This window comes from Sorex araneus, chromosome X, assembly GCF_027595985.1.
Source record: "Sorex araneus isolate mSorAra2 chromosome X, mSorAra2.pri, whole genome shotgun sequence".
Classification (NCBI taxonomy): domain Eukaryota; kingdom Metazoa; phylum Chordata; class Mammalia; order Eulipotyphla; family Soricidae; genus Sorex; species Sorex araneus.
In genome coordinates this window covers 337,510,319-337,528,219 of record NC_073313.1, presented here as the reverse complement: position 1 = coordinate 337,528,219, position 17,901 = coordinate 337,510,319, and the positions used below count along the sequence as shown (strand labels likewise).

Sequence of the window (17,901 nt, the reverse complement as noted above, 5' to 3'; positions counted from 1 at the left end):
GACACAGGCTGGGGCGGCTGCTGGGCAGACCTTCTTGTTATATATAGAGTGGGGGGCTACAGAATGGAAGGGTCTCATCCCCGGTGACTTAAGTGTTCTATCTAAGGGAGCATCCACGAACGTTTAAAGTAAGAAAAACAATCGCAACTAAAAGAGATTGGTTGTCCCAAAGGTGTCAGTTATGAAAATAAGGAGGCAACTAATCTGGATATTATGTATATAAGAGGACATGAAAGGAAATGCATTCTCTTTCATAATGTAGTGCCATTGTTCCTTGATAGTTTTATCTCTAGCTGGCACTGTACTCAGTGTCACATAATGGTAGACGTTAGGCCCCCTCCCAAATCCATATGACCACATTTGGTTTGGGGACTGAAGTCGAGGTATCTGTGTGGTACCTGAAGTAAGGTTAAAGTCAGGCCCCATCCAGGGACACAGCTGTATTTCAAGAAATATGTGGGCAGGCAATTTCATCACTGCAGAGGAGAGTATACCAACACACACCTAGAGGCTGGGGCCTGCCACACACCTGAGCTCAGCACTGGGCAAGCCTGTGAGGCCACTGCCCAGGTGCCATCTGTCCTGAACTCAGGTGTCCTTATGTGATGTTTAACTCTCTGTCGATTCTCTCTCTCTCTCTCTCTCTCTCTCTCTCTCTCTCTCTCTCTCTCTCTCTCTCTCTCTGTTTTTTTTTTTTCCTTTTGGGTCACACCCAGTAATGCTCAGGGGCTACTCCTGGCTCTGAACTCAGGAGTTACTCCTGGCGGTGCTTGGGGGACCATATGGGATGCCGGGGATTGAACCTGGGTTGGCCGCGTGCAAGGCAAACGTCCTACCTGCTGTACTATCGCTCTGATCCCTGCTGTCGATTCTCTTTCAGTGAAAGGCTGTATACACTTGGAAAATGAATCTACATGTTGAATAGTCATTGGTTTTTTTGCTCTGGGTGTAAAGGAAGCCCTATAGGTGTGTCTGACCTTCAGGAACCATTGTCATTTGGAAGTTTCTTCCAGTTGTAGGAACTCCTCCTAGTTGCTGTGCTTATGGATTTTCCACACAATGTAGGGAGCCTGGAGTAAACTATTGACCTACGAGTTAAAATAACCTAACAGTAATCTTAGTCAAAAGTCTACATCTGTGAAGGTGTTAAATGTGTTAAACTTTTGTCTCTTCTCCCTTTTGTTTAATTGTTTCTAGGTATCTACACTTTAACCAGATAGAAACTTTGGATCCAGAGTCATTCCAGCATTTGCCCAAACTAGAAAGGCTGTAAGTGGCACTTTGTTCCTCACCCTCACTTTCACTTCTGGGTCCTGCAAGCCCTTGGGCTCTGCCTGTCCACTGTAGAGAGGTAAAATCTCTTAAAAATCTGCACACTTGACCTGGTAAAAAAAATCTAAAGATGTCTCTTAAAAGCCTGCACACTTGACCTAGTCAAAAATAATCTGTGCACCTAGTCTAACCCTTCAGAGATGGGGCTTGCCATTTTCTTTTAGTTTGAGAGTGGTGATTAAACAGAAAATTGATCCAAAAACTGTCATCAAACCTCAAACCCCACCTTACTCCTCTCTATATTAAGTAGCATATTCAATTATATTCAGTATTAAATATTTAACTCACTTATGTTAGAAAAAAAATGCACTCAGGACAGTAGAGGAGGGTCTTGGACAATGATTGAGGTGTAATAATTTTGTACATCAGACTCATTCATTTTAAGTCTATTGTAACCTTGTTACTAAATTATAGTAAAAATGAAGAAAATTAATACAAACAAATGCATATATGGGGACAATATTTTTAAACTGATTTATTTGACTCTATTCTGCATACCTATGAAGTGTGTAAAAAGCTGATGGTTTATTGTATTATCTCTTTCAATAGATTTTTACATAACAACCGAATTACACATTTAGTTCCTGGAACATTTAATCACCTGGCATCTATGAAAAGATTGTAAGTATAATACCTTTTGCGCTCCCATTTCCCCCAGATCCAGTTTCTCCAAGCTTTCTTTGATCTGCTCCATTAACTGTACAGTGATATCATAGTCAGAATGTGGTATGAAGTTGGAGTAATATACAGGGGTTGAGGTGTTTGCATTGCACATACATTTACTTTTTCCTTCTTGGGTCACACCCAGTGGTGCTCAAGGGTTACTCCTGACTCCGCACTCAGGAATTACTCCTGGTGGTGCTCAGAGGACCATATGGGATGCTGGGAATTGAACAAGGGTCAGCCGTGTGCAAGGCAAATGCCCTACCTGCTGTGCTATTGCTCCAGCCCCCGGCATTGCACATACTTAACCCAGGTTCCATCCCCGGTAGCACATAAGGTCCTTCAGCCCCACCAGGAGTGATCCCTGAGCACAGTTTAATGTGGCCCAACCTCCCCTTCGCAAACAAAACAACAGAGTAGGCATCACTGGGAGTGATGGTCTGTACATAAGGAAGGTGGAGTGTTTTTCCTTAGAATGAAAAATGGAAAGCTTGGAGTAATTCAAGGAACATGGAAGAGATTACTCCTTCAGTGGGCCAGGAAGGCATTATTTTCAATTTTAATCTCTTCCATTTTTAATACCATATTGCATATTTTACTAGTGAAAGTGAAGACAGAAGAACGTCTTTACTGCATTTTATTCCTTTTATTCAAAGACAGCAGTAAATATTTCCAGTGGACTGAAGTCTCCCACTTTTAAGTCCTCAGCGTCCACCAAAAAACATGTAATTGGTTTTTCTTAGAGTGAGTGCTTTCATACAGTAGAATTAGGTGCCACAGAAGTAGGCGAGGGCATTCTTTGATGTCTGTGTTTCCCACCATCGTTTGAAAGGCACCGTTTTCTGTTAAGCCTTCCTGAGAATGCACCAGGAACCAGATTTAGAAAACTCAAGGAAACCAGTCCAGCTGCCTGTATCCTGCTGCTTCATCTCATGGTGCATTGAAGACCTTGCTCAGACTTTTCCCCTTTAGAATGAGAAAATCCCAAGCCAGCCTGAAAGCCGCACACCAGGGGAGGCGTAGCAATTGCTCCCATACCAGATAGCTAAGAGAGAACTGCTGACAATCTGCCAGAAATCACCTGTGAAGTTCAGAGCAGGCAGGCACCTGTTCTGGAACTTAGTTCTAGCTGTGTTTCCCTCTGTTCTCTAGCTCCTGCATTTAGACTAAGGTTAGGCTAACCCACCTTTCTCCTCTGTCTGCCCTTGACTCAGCTCAGTTTAGGAAATCCCAGGTTCGGATGCCAGCTAGGACTCAGAATCAGACGGTTCCACCTGCAAAGCTGCCCTCCTGCTCTCTCATTCGGAGGGCTGGGGGTCAGAGGGAGCTGGACAGGCCAAGTCCTCCTCAGTCTGCTTCTTATCCACGTGACTGTGTTCCCGTCCCCCTCCCCCATGTCTCCCTCCCCTCCCCCATGTCTCTGGTTTCCTGCCTGTCTGTCTGTCTGTTGTTGGGTGACATTCTGGTCGCTGTCCCAGATAGCAGGACTAGGTCAGACCCATCCCCTGAGATACTCATGCGATGGGCCTCTAGCCGCTGGCCTACCCCGGGGGAGGGTATCGGGCACAGTCAGCCTCACTGGCCCCGCTTCTCTCCCAGGCGCCTGGACTCGAATGCGCTGCGCTGCGACTGTGAGATCCTGTGGCTGGCTGACCTGCTGAAAACCTACGCTGAGTCGGGGAACGCACAGGCGGCCGCCACCTGTGAGTACCCTCGGCGCATCCAGGGTCGCTCGGTGGCCACCATCACCCCCGAGGAGCTGGACTGTGGTGAGTGTGAGCACTGGGGGTGTGCTGAGCCCTCTCTGGGCTCTCCTCCTGCTCAGCCCGTGTCAGCAGCTATGGCGTGCTGCGCCAGGGTTTATTTTCAGGTTCTCTTGCAAAAGAGCAGAATGAAACACGCCTCCCCTCCTGCTTCTTCCTGGACCACTGAGAGTGAGGGCATTCAGGATGGGTCTGGACAGGGGTGGGGGGGTAGCTGGGGCTGGTGAGAGGGGGGCACCCTGATGAATCCAGGCCCCTCTGTATCCTGTCCTGAGTATATGTTATACCACCCCACGGATCAGTTACAAGAAAGGAAAGAAAACTGAATTGCTAGACAGAATCTTCCTTCTCATGCTAAAGAGTTCTTCAGCATTTTTTTTTTTTTGCTTTTTGGGTCACACCTGGCGATGCACAGGGGTTACTCCTGGCTCTGCACTCAGGAATTACCCCTGGCCGTGCTCAGGGGACCATATGGGATGCTGGGATTTGAACCCGGGTCGGCCGCGTGCAAGGCAAACGCCCTACCCGCTGTGCTATCTCTCCAGCCCCATCTTCAGCATTTTTTTCCCTTTTGAGCACTTTTAAAGATCGCTGACTAGGACTTCTCCAAAGCACCCCGAATAATGTTGCGATCACCATAAAATAGAAACAGTGAGAATTTAAAATCCATCATAAAGCATCCTACTTGCAGTGTCACGCCCCTCGTTGCTGTCTGTCACCCCCACAAACCAGCTTTTTTGGGGTCTTTCTGTACATGTACGTAGTCAGCACAGCAGTGCTGAGCGCTCAGTTGCCCCAGGCCCAAGTGCTTGGAGCTGATCTGTCTCTGGCAGAAAGTCAAGAGGAGGGTTCTTGCTCACCTCCTTGGCAGAGACTTCCGGAGGAAAAGGTCAGAGGCCAGGGCGGGTCCTGCGGTCTCAGCTGGGTTGTGTGGCGGTCCTGTGCACAGTTGGTTCACTTCTCCTGAGCCAATCCCGAGGCTTCCCTGTTTGCAGCCTTTGGGATTTCGGGGCTCTCTGCTCTTTTCCGGTGACACGGACACCCCGGTGCCTTTTCCCCACTTGCTCCATTACAAGGGACGAGCTCAGGAGCCGGGAAACATGGACAACTGTCCATCTCTGTCCACAGAGTCCCTGGGAATTTCTGGTGCCCAGTGGAATTCGGGTGCAGGACAGTGTTTCTGTCCTGATGGTGTCAGGAGATCCTCAGCGGCCAACTGGAGGCCTGGGGCTCCCTCCTCCAGCTGTGTCCCTTGGAGACTGGCTTTTTCTGGAGCACGTTTGTGGAATTGCAGCTTTCCCAGTGTCCCCAGCTTCAGCCCTGTCACCAGGACCAGATAGTATGTGGGTGAAAGGGCCATTCAGTATGGCCACTGGTGAGCCGTGTGGACCTTGAGAGGCCAAGGACAGTGCCCTGAACCAAGGACAGTGCTCACAGAGCCACCAAGGACAGGGAGCCCAGGATGTGCCCTGTGTGGGCGGCTCTTCTGGGGGCTCAGGCTGGGGTGGGCAGGCAAAGGGTGGTTCAGATCAGTGGCATTGACTTGGCACAGTGGCTAGGATTTCCCTTTGGAGGGCTGGCCAGTGCTCATGATTCTGACTGCGTGTTGTGTCTACACACACACACACACACACACACACACACACACACACACGTTTTGCTGATTTCTCAATTCCCACAGCAGATATCCTCTCAGATAATGAGTGCCCGGAGGCTTAGAGAGGACGAATCAAATCGCTTCTCAAGAACAGAGTGCTCTTTAACCAAAGAAACAGACAGGATCCAACCATGACAAACCCTTGGCCGTGATTACAGAACTAATTAGGAAGCAGCCGTGGAGAGGGAGGGGAAATGGCAATCAGCTAGGGGTGACATAGGGACAGTAGTGGAGGGTCATGGGCATGAATTGGTGACAGGGAGCACTAACATCATTACTGTAAATGTGAACTTTTGTAACCTTCTTAGCTAGACTCTTAATTTTGTTTTTTTTTTTTTAACTGCTTATTAGGAGAAAGAGGGGAGAACTTGGGCACCACTGCTGGTACCCTGTGTGTCTTGCCACTCCATGCCCTGGGAGGCAGCAGAGCGGACAGACACATCTGTGGCCTGGAGGAGACCCCACCTCCCCACCCCACAGTGCTCCTGGCCCCAGGATGTGGGGAGGATGAAGGGCTTATTTGCGGTCTGCACGCTTGTGATTTTCTCTCGAACCTAAGGAATCTGGTAGGGTTCCTGTTTACTTCCACTGCACGGATTAAGAACAAGAATGTCACCGTTTCTGTATTGGCACAGAAAGGCCCCGGATCACGTCGGAGCCCCAGGATGCCGATGTCACCTCGGGGAACACCGTGTTCTTCACCTGCAGAGCCGAAGGAAACCCCAAGCCTGAGATCATCTGGCTTCGGAACAAGTAAGTGGGTGTCGGGTGGCTGCCCTGGCGTGCACTTGGGGCGCTGTGGCTCACAGCTGGGCTGCACATTTCACCACCCCGCAGGCCCTCCGGGTCCCACCCCTGCAGCTGGGATCATACAAAGGAGAAAAAAAAGCTTTGTCTCTTCGCTGCTCTGAAATAGAAGCCGGGCCAGGGAGGCGCTTGTGCTGAGCTCAGCTCCTCGAGCTGCTGTCTTCCCCTGGTCAGCGTGTTTGCACCTTCAGGGCTCACGCATCCTGCCTGGGATTGGAGTGAGGAGGCCTCCGCATTCTTCTCAGCCTGCCCATTTTCATCTGGCAGAGCCAGCAGCTCTGACCATTGGCCTCCTCGGGCTTTAGACGGAGAGGCTAGGCCTGTCTGGCTAAGGGAGGGCTCTGGTCTCCAGCAAAGGTTCCTGTATACCTGCCCTTGTGTGTGTGTGTGTGTGTGTGTGTGTGTGTGTGTGTGTGTGTGTGTGTGTGTGTGTGTGTGTCTGATTCGCTGCTGGACAGGGGCCTCTTCATGCACAAACCCTCCGAAGAGTGGAGGCACTCGTTGAGGATGAGGTCGGCTGTTCCAGGGGGCCAAGGTCCAAACTTGAGGTGCTCCAGGCTCTCCTTCAGCGTTCCCAGACTTTTCAGGGTGAGCTGAATGCCTGGAAGAAGATCCTTAGTTGGAGATCACCTTTTCCTGGGTGTATCGGCCCGACTGACAGGACTCGCTCGCTCTGAGCAGAATCATGGCTGTGGCTCAGCTCTCCGCATTGGAGCTCATTGGCCCTGTTTCATCTTGATGGAGCGAGTTTGGAGCTCAGATATGGACTGAGTCTTCCTGGGCTCCAGACCTGGCCTGCATGCCACCCCACTGCTCACCTCATCACACACACACACACACACACACACACACACACACACACACACACACACACACACACACACACACACACGGGATGTACTGGGCCGTCTAGCTAAACGATGCTTGCCGGGAGGACCAGCAGAGAAGAATGTGCATAACATCTGAGCCTGTCGGGTAAAGGGTGCAGACAGAGCCCGGGCCCCCAGACGGAGGTTTCGCCCTAGGCCTGGACTTGTTTTGCTCATAGCTGAGCTGGTATTGGACTTGAGCCCAGGATGTGCAAAAACAACATTTAGACACCTTGTACTCTTGAGTGACTGAAATTGAAATGTGAAATCCAGAGCCAGAACCGGAGACCTTCTGAGACGTTATCCAGTGCGCATTTAAAGGAAGAGAAACACCTGTTGGCTCAGGCCCTTCACAGGGACACTTTATAGTTGGACTGATCAATATTGTAGGTTAGAGTTGCAGAGTAACTTATGGGGGAATGATAGCTCATGGCCCAGGCCTATTTTTTCTGTTGGGCTCCGCCCTCCCTCTCACTGAAGACCCAGCCAGACAGCCTTCCCGCCGGGCCTGTCTCACCTGTGGGCCCGTCTCCTCCTGAATCAGCCTCACCTCGGACCTGTCTCACTGAGCTCCTGCCTCACCTGTCTGCCTTTCTCACCTGTGTGCCTGTCTCACCTGTGGGGCTACTGACTGTGTGGCAGGTAACCCAGCCACTCCAGTTACCTTCTCATTAGTGAGCCTGAGGTGACTGTTGCTTCTGTAGGGAAAAATTCATGAGAACAAGCGTCCCTGGTGGAATGGGCCAGGTTGAGAGAGAGGACCTTATTTGGATACCAGGAGTGACCATTTGTTTGTCCTCGTATGAAATGTTTCTATTCCATTGGGTTGAGTTAATTTGCTAGAAACCAAGCAGAATGTTTTGCCTACTCTCCTCTGTTTACATTTTGAGATTAGGACCCCTTTATATTTATTTATTTATTTATTTATTTATTTATTTTTATTGAGTCGGGGCTGGAGCGATAGCACAGTGGGTAGGGTGTTTGCCTTGGACATGGCTGACCCAGGTTTGATTCCTCCGTCCCTCTCGGAGAGCCCAGCAAGCTACCGAGAGTATCCCGTCTGCCGTCTGCACGGCAGAGCTGGCAAGCTACCTGTGGCATATTCGATATGCCAAAAACAGTAACAACAAGTCTCACAATAGAGACGTTACTGGTGCCCGCTAGAGCAAATCGATAAACAACGGGGCGACAGTGCTACAGTGCTTATTGAGTCATCATGAAATACACAGTTATAAAGTTGTTCATGATTGAGTTTCAGTCATATAATGTTCCATCACCTGTCCCTTCACCAGTGTACATTTCCCACGAGCAATGTTTTCCCCAGTTTCCCTCCTGCCACCCTCACCCTTCCCCCTAGCCTGCCTCAATGGCAGGCACTTTTCTTCTCTCTCTCTCTCTCTCTCTCTCTCTCTCTCTCTCTCTCTCTCTCTCTCTCTCTCTCTCTCCCCCTCCCCCTTTCTTTCTCTTCTCTCTTTCCCTTTCTTTCTCTGTCTCTCCTTTTGGGCATTATGATTTTCAGTGCAGATGCAGAAAGGTTATCATGTTTGCTCCTTTGCCTCCTTTCAGCACTCAGTTCTTTTTCAGAGTGATTGTTTCCAACTATCATTGTCATGGTGGTCCTGTCTCTGTCCTAGCTGCCCCCACTCCACCACCACCATTTGGCAAACTTCCAGCCGCGGGTCATTCCTCCTGGCCCTTGTTTCTCCTGGAGATTAGGACCACTTTAAAACATTACAAATGTCAGTACCAGATGTCAGTATCTAAATGATTAGCGATGGTCGAGGGCCCTGGGGTGTCAGGACACAGGTAGTTTCCCAAGAATTCCCAGTGGGATGGGGCCGCTATGGGAAAAGTGTGGTCCTGGGGCGACAACGTTTGCGACCTTCAGAACCCGAGCCTACCAGCACTGTCTTCACAGCAACGAGCTCAGCATGAAGACAGACTCCCGCTTGAACTTGCTGGACGATGGCACCTTGATGATCCAGAACACGCAGGAGACAGACCAGGGCATCTATCAGTGCATGGCGAAGAACGTGGCTGGAGAGGTGAAGACGCATGAAGTGACCCTCAGGTATTTTGGATCCCCAGGTACGTGGAGAGTGTGTCACATGAGCTTCTTTCCAGGACTGCCCATCCCCAGAGGGCCAGGTCTTTGATCAGCCTCCTGGAGCAGGGGCCCCAGGAGGGAATTCCTACTATTGCTTGGCTCTTCACTGCGCCCTTAGTCACTGTCACTGTCACTGTCATCCTGTTGCTCATCGATTTGCTCGAGTGGGCACCAGTGACCTCTCCATTGTGAGACTTGTTACTGTTTTTGCCATATCGAATGCACCACAGGTAGCTTGCCAGGCTCTGCCCTGCAAGCTTTGTAGCTTGCCAAGCTCTCCAAGAGGGGCGGAGGAATCGAACCTGGGTCAGCTGCGTGCAAGGCAAATGCCCTACCGTTGTGCTATCGATCCAGACCCCTGCGCCCTTAGTATGGTTCAGATAGTCCCTGGGGGCTCTGGTCTGAGGGGCCCGCTGCCTCCTGACAGCCAGTCTTGCTATTGGGGAGGGGACGCTTTTGTGCTAAGGGCTTCGATTACTTGAAAAGGAGCCTCAAGCCTTATTTTGTTCCTCTGTTTTGGTGTGGATGACCACAGCCGGTTCAGAGCCACTCTCTGCTAAGGGGTCATGCCTGGCAGTGCTTCAGGTGCCTGGGATGGAAGCCAGGTCAGCTGCCTGTAAGGCAAGAGCCTTTTCTGCAGTCCTCTCTCCCTGCCCCACCCCCATCCCCCCATCCTGTATTTTTATGCGAAACTCCGTTGTGTGAAATATCGGCTCCTGATCTATAAAGATAGCCTGAGCCATAAAAAGTAGAGTTGAGGCCTGTAATCAAAGTGGGTCTCAACAAGTTCCATCCAGGTCTTGTGTGGTTTGATCCACAGCCATGGGTGAAAATGCCAAGTGGTTTTGTAGGAGAGTCCCTTGGATGATCCAGATCCTTCCTTGCTTCAGGGCAGGAAGTACAGGCCACTTTGTATCTTCATGCGGACCACTTTGTATCTTCATGGAACTCCACCACCCCTCAGTATAGACACAAAGACCGAGTCCCAATTAGAGACAGATGCTCTATTACTGCAGCTGGGCAGACTTGCCCTCAGCCCTTAGCTCCATCTGTTGATGACTCTAGGCTATGTTTCTCTGGCATCCTGTTGTTTGGACCTTTACAAAACATGCCAGAAGGCAACAAAAGTGATTTTGTTTCGATTCTTCGCTCCATAAAAATTGGGCCGATATATTGCTTGGTACCTCCCAGCGTAGCACTGCACTGTAGCACTGTTGTTCCATTGTTCATCGATTTGCTCCAGCAGGCACCAGTAACGTCTCCATTGTGAGACTTGTTGTTACTGTTTTTGGCATATCGAATACACCACGGGTAGCTTGCCAGGTTCTGCCGTGCAGGCGGGATACTCAGTAGCCTGCTGGACTCTCTGAGAGGGACAGAGGAATCGAACCTGGGTCAGCCGCGTGCAAGGCAAATGCCCTACCTGCCCACCGTGCTATCGCTCCGGTCCATCACCTCCCAGCATTAGTCATCATTAATAATTATGCACGATAAGCACTCCTGGCTATCCGAGGAGGGTGAAGGGGAAAATTCCTGGCGATTAATTTTCAGTTCAGAGGAAAGTAAAAGGAATATACTGCTGCTGAATCAATGCTTTTAGTCTCCACCATTCCCCGAGGCATTTGGCACAGACACCCGCAGGGGAACCTGCGCCATGAGAAGTCAGCTCTGGCTGTGGAGGGCGCACATGCTTTAAACCCGCAAGGCTCTGGCAGAGGAACATCATCGTCTCTGTTTGAGAGCAGAAGGTTGTAGCAGAAGATGAATAATGATCTTAATTAGGAGAATGGCTGTGTTAGCAGGCAAATTGATTCCCAGAGGGGAGTATTGAACCATTTTTCTATGGCCTGAGAGCTCCAAATTGAGCCCCTGCTGGCATGCATTTTGTTCCTGTCTTAAAAGCAGCCGCCTTCGCCAGTGTCCTCATCTGCTGGGACCTGCGGGTGGCGCTTTCTAAAGCATGTGTGAAGGGTATCCTGGATCTGTGGCAAGGTGACTGCAGAGCGAGAATCTCACCAGGGACTGTGTGCATGGGGCTGGCATCTACAGAGGTGGGCCAGGCTTTACTCCCCAGCCTATTTGGCAAAGTCTCTGAATTATAGTTTTTGCATTGCCACGTGACTACAAAACCTTACACTCCTGGCAATGATATGAAATACAGATTCCCATGGCTATGAGTTTCATCAGACCATATCCATCTCATTCTTCGAAGTGCGATGTCTACCCTTTTTGCTACAGCACTGGGCAGTTGTAGCGAAGCCGACTATGTGGGTTGCACAGTTCCTATGTTCTCTGGCCCTGGGGTCACGCTGTAGCGTGATAATGATGGACCAATGCGATGTCTCCATAAAGCACTCAGTAATTTGGAGACTTTGTTGTTCGGGAAACTCCTAACAAAGTAGCATGGGCATAGAAGCATTCAAAAAGAGTCTGTGGTTGAGCTGGAGGAGGAAATGAACCCAGAATCTTTGTTGCATTGCACGCACAGCTCGGCCGGCCTTCGTCATCCAGCCTCAGAACACGGAGGTCCTGGTTGGGGAAAGCGTCACGCTAGAGTGCAGTGCCACAGGCCACCCTCTGCCCCGCATCTCCTGGACGAAGGGGGACCGCACACCCGTGCCTGACGACCCTCGCATCAGCATCACCCCTTCTGGGGGCCTCTACATACAAAACGTCGTGCAGGAGGACAGTGGCGAGTACACGTGCTTTGCAGCCAATAACATTGAGACCATTCATGCCACGGCCTTCATCATTGTCCAGGGTGAGTGTGAGCGAGCAGGGGTGCTGCCCTAAGTTCCTTGCCTCCCCTGGGCCAAGCTCCCGGGATTCCCCAGCTCCTTCTGCCCTGCTTTCTTCCACCCGCTGGCCGACTGCCCTGCAACTTGCTTTCATTTCACCTTTACTCTTCCTGCCCCGATGCCCCAGGCGACGTGGTAAGTGATTTATTTTCTGAAGGGAACGGTTCAGGAGGGCTGTTGGGCTTCTATTGTGTTGTGACTGTGTTACCCACGGCACCTCGAGCCTGGCTGTATCTCAACGTTTGCCAGATGCAAGAAGCCGACAGGCCGGACTGCATTCAAGTAGTCAGCAAGTGCTGCCGACCTTTGGGAACGGCCCAAACAGTAGTTTGGGGAACATGCGTGTGGATGTAGACACATACACATGCATGTGTAAAATTTTCAGACTCTCTGGGCTCTATCCCGATATGTCACGGTCCACCAACTACTGCTGGAAGTGATGTCTGAGCACAGATAGGAGCTGTCCCCAGGCACCACTGGGTGTGGCCCAAAACAAAAAAACAGAACTAAATTTAGCAATTGACTCTCTTGTAAATGTTTTAATTGTTTTATATAACTGCAGCAGCCAATTTGGGGGCAGCTGCTCAGTAACAGGCATGAAATACAGAGAGAGCCTCACTCCCCCACCCGCCTCAGCACCTTTCCACCTCCACCAGGTCCTGCTTCGTTCACCTGCTGTTAATTCATCTTTCCAGTTTTTTCTTGGTACATATATACATGCAGACATTTATGTGTGTATATACACAAACAGACACACATACACATGCACACACACACACACACACACACACACACATATATGTACATATTGCACTCAGGAATCACTCCCCACAGTGCTCAGGGTACCATATGGGATGCTGGGGATTGAACCCAGGTCAGCCACGTGCAAGGCAAGTGCCCTATCCATTGTACTATACTATCTCTCTAGCCCCCAGCACATATAATTTTGGCAGTCATGCCATTTTATTTTTTATTTTTGGGTCACACCCGGTGATGCACAGAGGCTAGTCCTGGGTCTGCACTCAGGAATTAGCTCCTGGCAGTGCTGGGGGACCATGTGGGATGCTGGAAATCGAACCCGGGTTGGCCGTGTTCAAGGCAAACGCTCTCCCTGCTGTGCTATCACTTCAGCCCCCATGCCATTTGGTTTTTATTTTATGTGTGTGGTTGTAACTTCTACTAGAAATGAACTCATACTTGATGTTCTGTTAAGTGACTTTATTTTTAATTTCAATATCATTTGATGACTTTTATCTCTGTACAAAGTTGTATTTCAATGACATAGGGGCAGGGGGGAGGGGAAGGATTTGGGGACCACATCTGGCAGTGCTCTGGGGTTACTCTTGGCTGTGTGCTTAAAGGGTTGCTCCAAGAAGGGCTGAGAAGAATGTGGTGGGAAGATTGAATCTGGGCCTCCTGCTTGCAAACCATGTACTCAGTCTGTTGATCTCTGTCTCTGTCTCTGTCTCTTTCTCTCTGTCTCTCTGTCTCTGTCTCTGTCTCTGTCTCTGTCTCTGTTTCTCTCTCTCTCTCTCTCTCTCTCTCTCTCTCCCCCTCTTTCCCTCCCTCCTCCCGTCCTGTCCCTCCCTACATGGCATTTTCAACCTCTAACTATTTGGAAAAAATGATAATGGTTGAGGAATGAGATGAATCTGTTAGCATCAATCTGCTTCCATATGTTGAAATGGACTCACTGCCCTTCTGCCCTTTCATCTGTGGCAACTGGCCACCACATTAGGACCTGAGTCTTTCTGTCCTTTCTCAGTAAGATGCAGCAGAACATGGAGGTCTATAACTCTCTCAGTTCCTTCCTTTTCTCTCTCAAGCATCTCCTGTATCTGCTTCTGGGACCCTGGACTGGAGCCTTCTGCCAAACTCCTTCATTTCTTGCTGCTGATGCAGAATGTGACTCTGGGGGTAGGGGAATGGCAATGTGGGTGTGGTTCCTCAAACTATCTTTCAAGCTTCGTGTGTCTGTTTCCTTCCCAAAGCTCTTCCTCAGTTCACCGTGACACCCCAGGACCGAATTGTAATCGAGGGGCAGACGGTTGATTTCCACTGTGAGGCAAAAGGCTACCCACAGCCGGTCATCGCCTGGACAAAAGGAGGTGAGGTGGGCACTGGGCCGCGCTGGCCCTGCCTCTTACTCCCTTCTCCCCGCCCACAACACAACTCAGGCTAACAGGCTCTGTCATTGTGGGGGCAGGGCACCCCCAAGTCTTCTGTCCAGGCTGGAGCTCTGGTAAGTCCTGGGGTCTGTGTGTCCCTTTCACAAACCTCACACATAGCATTCTGGCAGGACCTATACATATGTGTCTTTGGAGGCACTTGGAGGTATTCGTTCTTCTGCTACCTCATTTCTGTCTCACCCTCAGTAGTGGTTAATTCTTGCCCTTATTAAGGAGATACTTATGACATTTTAGGGGTTAGGAGGGCTTGGCCACACCCAACAGTGCATGCTTGGGGGTCCCTCCTTGTGATGCTGGAGGAATTATGTGGTGCCAGGAATTGAACCTGGGTAAGCCACAAGCAAGGCACACTCAAGGCAAACATGTTACCCTGGTACTATCTCCTCAGCTTGGTGCTTATGAAATTGAATGACATGGAATAGTACTTTCTGGAGCTGGTGGTAGACCTATAACAATATAAAAGCAGCACCAACAAACCTTGTGCTCCTGCTTCAATTCCCAGTTCTTTTGTCATCTCTTTGCTCAGTGTTGTAACTGATGGCCACTTTGCTCCTCTTGCCCTTTAGTTTTGCTTTGTTTTTATTTGGAGGTCACAGCTAGTGGATGCTCAGTGACCGACTTTGGCTTACCACTCCTGGTGGTGCTCAGGGCAAGTCCCAGCGTTTGAACCTGGGCCACCTGTGTGCCAGGACGTGCTCCCGCCCATTGAGCTATCTTCCCAGCCCATGTTGTTTCTCTGAGGTGCTCCTAGCCTCCTTTTCCAGCTGGGCACCCCTGGCCACTTGGCTTGGTGATGACGCCCGCACTGTGTCTCCCAACAGCAACCTGGCTGCCGCAGCTGGGCTGGAGGCAGGTGCGAACATCACCGGACCTGTAGGGTGCCAGGGCTGGAATCAAGACAGGTTTTCCTGAAGATTGTGCTGATGGCCCCTCCTGGAACCCCGATCTTCCCCAAAGACCCCTTCTTAGGGACCTTGCAGAGTTCTCCAGCTTCCATGTGGCCTTGGCTTCTGTGCCTTAGGACGAGAGCTCACCCTTAACGGTTAGGGTCTTATTGGGGCACTAGCTGCCCTTCAGTGCCAGTCCGTCCCCCGCTTCCCGAAGCTCACTGTGTCTCTATCCAGCCTGTCAAGAACACCTCCCCCGTGTGAAGTACCCTCAAGCTCACCCTCCGGTTTCTCCTTAATTAACATGGTCTCCCAGTGTTCTGTCTCACCTCCTCTCCGGGGAAGTTTTGGGAAGGCAGGACCATGCCCATTTGATTGCTGACCTCCCCACCCTCCACCCCCAAATGCTGCATGCTGGTCAGGCACCACGTGTGGGTATTTGTCAGTGAGCACAGGATTTCCTGACCCAGTGCAGAACCCATGACGGCCTGGCTCCCAACTTGGGCAAAGGTCCTTTTGGATTGATCCTTGCATTGTTTCCGACAAGTGTTGCTGGCCGACCCCTGAGTTTTCTGTTCCCGTCTGTCACCTCATTCCCTGGGACCCATGTGACTAATACAGCCCTTTTCTTTTCTCCACCCTCCCCACCCCCCGCACCACCCCCTCTCAGGGAGCCAGCTGTCCGTGGACAGACGTCACCTAGTGCTGTCATCGGGAACACTGAGGATCTCGGGTGTCGCCCTGCATGACCAGGGCCAGTACGAGTGCCAGGCGGTCAACATCATTGGCTCTCAGAGAGTGGTGGCCCACCTGACAGTGCAGCCCAGAGGTACGTGGCGCCTCGCCGGGGACCCGGTTGCTGGATGCAGAGCACTGAGCGGGAGAGGCGAGCTCTGCAGCCAGCGTGGGTACCGCACCTCTGCCTGTGTGCAAAGAGCCTGCTCTTCCCCCGGGTGAGGGATGGGCAGGTCCCCTTGTGTGTGTTTACAAGCATGGCTCATTCCCTCTTCCACTTAGCTAGTGAGAACATTCGCTTGTTTGCACTTTGTTTTTTATTTAGTTTGGATGAGGCTTGTTACCTAGTTCTCCTAAGGTTGACTGGGCAAATAAATCTGATGGGTTTTCCATGGGCCAGTTAACTTTTTTTTTTCTTTTTGGGTCACACCCCAGCGATGCTCAGGGGTTACTCCTGGCTTTGCACTCAGGAATTGCTCCTGGCAGTGCTTGGGGGACCATATGGGATGCCGGGGATCGAACCCAGGTCGGCCACGTGCAAGGCAAATGCCCTACCCGTTGTGCTATCGCTCCGGCCCCTGGGCCAGTTAACTTTTAAAGAAGGCTGTTCTGTGTGTCTTTTGCCTTTTCTGTGTTTTTGGTTTTGGGGTGTGTATGTCGGGGAGAGGGGGGTCTCAACAGTGCTCCCGGGGCTTCTGCATGCAAAATCTGTACTCCAGCCCACGACGCCATCTCTCTAGCTTCTCCTGGGTGCCTCTTCCGGTGTCACTCTAGAAGTATCTCTGGCCCCTTTGCCTTCCAGTCACCCCAGTGTTCGCCAGCATCCCGAGTGACATGACGGTCGAGGTGGGCACCAACGTTCAGCTCCCATGCAGCTCCCAGGGAGAGCCCGAGCCGGCCATCACCTGGAACAAGGTATAGCTTTTGCTGGGAAGTGGGGTGACGAGAGCTTGCTGTACCCGCAGCTGTGGCCGCACGGACATGAGGATTGTGAGCTGGGAGGGAACAGCTCTGTGGGCATGCCTCTGAGGCAAATCTACCTGGTGTTCCTGTTTCCTCAGCCTTCTGGCGGCAATAGCAAAGAAATCCTGTTGCTCAATCCTCAACCTGTCATCCGGTAGAGAAGGTTTTTTTTTTGCACTATTTTTCTGTTGTTTTTGTTGTTGCTGTTGTTGTTGCTGTTGTTGTTTTTATTTATTTATTTATTTATTTATTTATTTATTTATTTTTATTAAGTGCAACACAGACTGTGTATTGGTGTTTACACATGATAGCAATCTGGACATCACCAGGTGTAGCTAATGGTCTAGCACCAAAGCGGCCCCCTTCTCAGCCCCTGCATTGAACCCTCAGAGCTGATTGTCACCTGCAATGGCTCCATGGCCCTGACATGCGTTGGGGATGACCCCAAACAAAGCAAAACAAAACTCCTCAGCAAGTACTTATTTTTCATTTTTTTTATCTTTTTTTTTTTTTTTTTGGTGAGGTGGAGGTCATACCCAGTGGTGTACCAGGACTGATACTGGCTCTGTGCCCTGCGCTCATAATGTGCTGCCCCGGGTTCAAACCAGGATCATGGCCAGTGCAGCTGCACGCAAACCAACAGCCTCACCTCCTGTGCTTGCTCTGGTGCCAACAGCAAGCACCTCTAGCCCACAGTGTGTCTTGGGAAGCCAGGGATGGCGTGCATGGTGCCCTGAGGATAGCAGATTTATATTTAAAAAATATGGGTTTTTTTACATTTATTTTGAATTGTTTGGTTTTGGAGCCATCCAGTGATGTTCAGGGGTTAGTCCTGGCTTATGGTCCTTGAGGGACCATATGAGATGGCAGGGATTGAACCTGGGTGCGCTGTATGCAGAGTAAGCACCCTCCTCTCTGTACTAAAGCTTCAGCCATGGGACAGTAGGTTCGGGCTGAGGAGCTGGTCTTCTGTAGCTTCCTCCCGGGGCCCATCATTCTGACCCCTTCCCTCTGGGCAGCTCAGGCATCTTGTCTCCTAGTATTCTTCCCCCACCCCATCCATGGAAACTCCCATGGGGTGTAGGAGGACTCCATCCCGCTGGGCATGTGCAGTCTGAAGCTTCTCTTCCC

The 17,901-nt window shown here is 50.7% G+C and overlaps 1 protein-coding gene across 1 annotated transcript in view; it reads left to right on the top strand.

Moving 5' to 3' along the window:
- The window catches only part of PXDN (peroxidasin), an 88,286-nt gene that overhangs the window by 46,003 nt on the left and 24,382 nt on the right, over positions 1–17,901 (top strand). The window contains exons 5-13 of the mRNA XM_004619985.3: positions 1,198–1,269; positions 1,882–1,953; positions 3,595–3,764; positions 6,051–6,168; positions 9,010–9,179; positions 11,687–11,959; positions 13,988–14,104; positions 15,743–15,901; positions 16,610–16,722. Coding sequence (XP_004620042.2) covers positions 1,198–1,269; positions 1,882–1,953; positions 3,595–3,764; positions 6,051–6,168; positions 9,010–9,179; positions 11,687–11,959; positions 13,988–14,104; positions 15,743–15,901; positions 16,610–16,722 — 1,264 coding nt within the window. The remainder of the gene's footprint in view (positions 1–1,197; positions 1,270–1,881; positions 1,954–3,594; positions 3,765–6,050; positions 6,169–9,009; positions 9,180–11,686; positions 11,960–13,987; positions 14,105–15,742; positions 15,902–16,609; positions 16,723–17,901) is intronic.